This window comes from Cibotium barometz, chromosome 35 (genome assembly GCF_041138505.1).
Source record: "Cibotium barometz isolate CiBa-2024 chromosome 35, ASM4113850v1, whole genome shotgun sequence".
NCBI lineage: Eukaryota > Viridiplantae > Streptophyta > Polypodiopsida > Cyatheales > Cibotiaceae > Cibotium > Cibotium barometz.
In genome coordinates this window covers 36970042-36975109 of record NC_141080.1, presented here as the reverse complement: position 1 = coordinate 36975109, position 5068 = coordinate 36970042, and the positions used below count along the sequence as shown (strand labels likewise).

The 5068-nt window shown below is 41.9% G+C and overlaps 1 protein-coding gene across 1 annotated transcript; it reads left to right on the top strand.

Annotated features, from left to right (window-relative positions):
- Positions 1–234: 234 nt before the first annotated feature.
- LOC147618405 (uncharacterized) lies at positions 235–1307 on the top strand. The gene has a single exon (XM_086775153.1). The coding sequence runs from the start codon at positions 403–405 to the stop codon at positions 1084–1086; it is 684 nt and encodes a 227-aa protein (XP_086631279.1). The 5' UTR covers positions 235–402; the 3' UTR covers positions 1087–1307.
- Positions 1308–5068: the final 3761 nt, after the last annotated feature.

Here is a 5068-nt window from a genome sequence, read left to right as displayed (position 1 = left end):
TGGGGAGGGCAACATATTGAAGCTAGATTTTAGGTGCCTTGTAGCAGTCACCATGGATTCTGACACACGCCTTCCTTTTCATTCGATCAAGGTAGGTGCACAGCTTTTCTGGGCAGGTATATTGGTTGGAAAAGGGGGGGTGGAGAATCTCTCTCTCCCCAACCTTTTATTTGGATATATTGGGTGTGTAAGCAAAAACCAATTGGTGTGGTAGTGGTGCTCTGTACAAGATATACCCGCTCATGGGTGAGGGTGTCCAAGCTTTTGGAATGTGAAAAGGGCCATAGGCCTATATTTATTTTATTAAGGTTGGTGAAATGATGGGGGTAGTATGGAATGCATTATTACTGGTGCGTGCTCCTTGAAGCGAGCGCCCAAAGAGCGGCTGTGTAAGGCGGAGCTATGATGCATGCCCGCCACGCGCAGCCGATAGGCTCATTGTTCTTAGCTTCCCCAAGCGCCCATGGAGAGCTAAGCTGTACGAGAATGCTGCTACGCCATGCCTTGAACCTCGCCGAGCGTAGCGGCCACGGGGCCGCGGTGGTGGTGGAGAGCGCTTCTTCCAGTGGCGGCGTCGCCGGCCACTATTCGAATGGCTCCATCGGACCCCTCCTCGTTGTTCTCGTGATCATCGTCGTTTTCGGCTTCCTCGCTGGCTTTCTGGCGAGGCTGTGCAACGGCAGACACAGAGCTGGCAACATGGACTACGATTTCGAAGGATGGGTAGAGAAGAGATGCGCCAGCTGCATCGATGGGTCCATAGGCGCGCCGCCACCTCCGCCGCCGTTGCTGCACCCGCCCCCGCCGCACCCGTTTCCTCAAGGGGTCGATGTTGTGGTGACAGGTGGCGGCGATGGTAGCGCAGGGAGTGTTCCGCTCAAGGTTGAGCCCTCACCCGGAGAGCCAGGCGCTAAAGTTGAACTCGGAGTTGGCGGCAGCGGAGGACCTGTCGGAGGTGGAGTTGTCAATATTGGCGGGGTAGGAGGCGGAGGCGGCGGGGGTGGGAAGAAAAAGAAAAATCGCAAAGGAGGGGGAGGAGGAGGCGGAAGCGGAAGCGGTGGCGCCGGCCCCCCTAGAGCCACATAGGTAAATATGCACATTTTTTGACCTCGTGGAAGCCTTGGCTAGTGAAGACACAAAACGAGATATAGAGATCACTGGCTAAGGCAACTCTCTTCTACATCAAAAAGACTAGATTTCACTTAAACTTAGCCCAGATGAAACATCATGGTTGACACAACTTAGACCTTGTGTTATAAGGCATGAGTTCTTCATGTTTGCAACCTTTCACTATGTAGTTTCTTCAATGGTCCTCCAAAATGTGAGAGAGAGAGAGAGAGAGAGAGAGAGAGAGTCTATCATTTGATGTATGCAAAGGGCAAAAGCCCTATGGGGCAAAGTTCAATTTCAGCCCTTGTCAGGTAAGTTCATGTTGGCTCCTTTTATAGTGAGTTTCTTCTGTTTTTATGAACTTCACATTCTTCTAGCTACACTCTACAACTAATCAGCTAGTTTTATCGTTGCTTCTTGTTGGTGAATTAAACAAACGTAACTATGAAAATTTACGCTACATGGTATACTAACTCTACTAAAAACCCCATTACAACACACAAAAAAATAAATCAAAGAGAAGGATTAATAATTATGTCCACCCCATGCATACAGACATTCATTGGCTTTGATATGCCAAGACGGTTGATTCACACAACACCACACAAAATAGCAAAAAGCTAATCTCAATTTGGTGACCACTAATGGCCACAAAAAGTGACAAAGTTCTAGTCAAGGCTCTAGAAGTAGAGAAAGAGACTAAAGAGAAGATATGAGGTATGGATTAGAATTTTTCAAGTCCTAAAACATTGGAAACAAAGTGGTACTCGAAAAAAAAAATCTCAAAGAAGCCCAAGCGGTGAGCTCGATACATTTTTATGATTGTCTCGTCGCAAAGGTCAAAGATGTCAGTCTAGTTGACTTGGAGAAATAATCCAAGCTAATTTTCATAATTTGCAAAAGACCCCAGAAGGCATCACTCTTGAACAAAAAAGCAACTTGTTAGTGTTGTTAGAGGAGTTCCAAGATGTCTTTGCCGCCTAGAAGTATACACTAACATGGAGGGAATTCCTACCATTCCTCTTGAAGTGGTGAAACATCCCATTCCTTTAAGGAAAGGTGTAAGGCCTTACAAATAAAGGGTTTATAGGACGAAGTACAAAAAAATCTACAATGACAAGCTCCAATAACTAATTGATGTGGGATTTGTCTACAAAATTGAGCATACCAAATGGGCATTGCAAATTATGATCATCTCTAATAAAAAGTTTTAAAACACTCAAGGTGTGTGTTAACCTCAAGAAGGTTGATGTCGCCAGTCCGTGATGTAAACAGAAAACTCAAGGAGTGTGTAAACCTCAAAAAGCTTTGCTAAAATCTTTAATAAGTCTATAATACGATCAGATCCCTTACCTTACATATAGCCGTCCTGGATAGAGTCATAAGAAAGGAAGCTTATAGCTTGCTAGATGGATTACTCTCTAGCTACAATCAAGTTATGATTGACCTCGGCAAATTGACCTAGCTAGCCACCAATACAAGATAGCTTTTGCCATTGAGTGGGGACACCTACTAAGTGGGGAGTATACACCTATTGGATTATGCCATTTGGCTCATTTCCCGACAGAGATCAATGTGCACAACCTCAAGGACCTCCCCATTCCCATAAGATCCTTAAGATATTCATAAATGACCTTTGTGTCAATTCCAATTGAAAAGAACACTTATCTTGTCTTAGAAAAGTCTTTAAAAGATTCGAGTTGTATGGCATCTTACTGAACCCACTTAGATACTAATTTTGGGGTAATCATGGAGACCTCTTATTGGGACATATCACTTCCAAGATATGTCCCTTTTTTGTCAATAAGAACATCTATCTTGTCCTAGAAAAGTCTTTGCATGAACCCGCTTAAATACTAATTTTGGGTTAATCATGAAGTCCTCTTATTGGGACATATTGTTTCCAAGAATGACATATCCACTGACAGGAAAAATTATTTAGTCACAGAATTTCTACTACCAACCAACTATAAGGGTGTGCAAAGATTCATGGGTCATGTAGGGAATTATATGAGATTCATCTTTCTATATGCCCTATATGCCCAATCATTGTATAAATTTCTAACTAGCTTTGAATGGTGGGCAAAAGAATGCCAATGGGCATACGACAAACTTTAAAAAAAACATTAGCAATTCTAATACCACTAAGATGGTAGGCAGAAGAATGCCAATGGGCATGCGACAAACTAAAAAAGACATTAGTAATTCTAAGACCACTAAGATGGGATGTGGTGTTCCATATCCACATTGACCCATCAACAATTCCTATTGGAGGTGTGTTGGCGCAACCCCATAAGAGAACAACATGGGAAAACATAGACTTCCCCATGAGCTTTGCTAGCAGGATGTTAAATACAACCACCAAAAGAGAAGGAACAACAAAGGTGTATGTAGTCAAGAAATATCAACACTATCAACAAGTTTATATTCTTTATTGACCATAAACTTGGTGAGCAAACCTTGTGTAATGAAAAAAATCACCAGATAGTTGTTAATCCTCATGGAATTCGACTTCTTAATCGTAGAGTGAGGAAAGGATCAGTGCATGTTCATGCATGCCATCTTTCCAAAATTCCTAATGGAGAACCTCTCCTAGGGGTGGAAGATGACCTTCCTAATGCTACATTCATGTACATGAATGAAGCATCAGGAAGGTCATATTCTTGACTAGAGAGATTTGGTAGGGAGAGAGACCTTATAAACCTTGACATGAGCAAGTTCATGGCCTTTAGAAATCTTATGCAGTTATCCTTCTTGTATATCTATTGCATAAATGGTAGTTCTAAGGATTTGGTCATGGCCTTTAGAAATCTTATGCAATTATCCTTCTTGTATATCTATTGCATAAATGCTAGTTCTAAGGATTTGGTCTTATAACTAATTTCATGATACAAGCTTGAAGTACATGACTTGGAAGCATCTGACGTGTGCTTAAGACATGATAAATATGCATTAAAATAAATGGAAGATGCTGTTTTACATTTAAGTGCAAACATTTAGTTAATGAATATTCTTGTTGATGATATGACCATGTTAAACCTTTAGAAATTAGCATACTCTCCTTTCTATTTTTAATCATTTCCTTGTAATTAAGCTGAAGATATGGTCCATGTAGACATAGTGGTATCATTGCACATGTGGTTGAAATTGCAAGAGTGAAAGTATTCTCAAAAGTTGTTCTAGTGAGAATCCAGGCATCCACAAACATGTTAAACTCATGTCCCTTCATAGAGTCATGGTTTATATTTGAGTCATCGCAACTATTTCTAGAGGAACTTGCCACCAGTAAAGATCTTGTGTCAACTTTCTGTGTAGCTTTGGCCTCAACCTGCTTTGTGAAGTAATAGGTGGTGATGATAATGAAACGCACTAATAGGACCCATGAAGTCCAAACCCCATTTTTTAAAATAGTTGTTCCAAAACTAATGGGATTAGGGGCATTCGGGGCCCTTCTCTTGGACTATAGCAAACTTTTGGCATTCAGTCCTCTATGGCAAACTTTTGGCATTCATTGTAGTGTTTGAGAAACTTAGCTACATCCCCAAAAGACTGCAAGCCACCACAGTCTGGTTTGGAGAACCTTGCAGGAATTATATCCCTAGAAAAGTGTCCTCCCACCTATGCCAGAATGGGCGATGGTGGCGCCAAAGTCATGGTCATGAACACATTTCCTCATGATACCATCTTGACCCTTCTTGTAAAGAATTGTTGCTATTAATTGATAATAGGGGCGCCTTCCTAATGAGGCATCTGGATCTAACCTCAATCAATGGGAAATCCATTGGCCAAGAAGTGCGAGCAAATGCCTTCACTCCATTCTGATACATGATTAATTATGGAACAATAGAGCATCAACAAGGTCATATTCCACTCCTAGAGGTGGTTCTTTGTTTTGAATTCTAGAAAGGTGGTGGTCGGCATAGACATGCATAGAGATCCCTTTCGCATGGTGATGGTG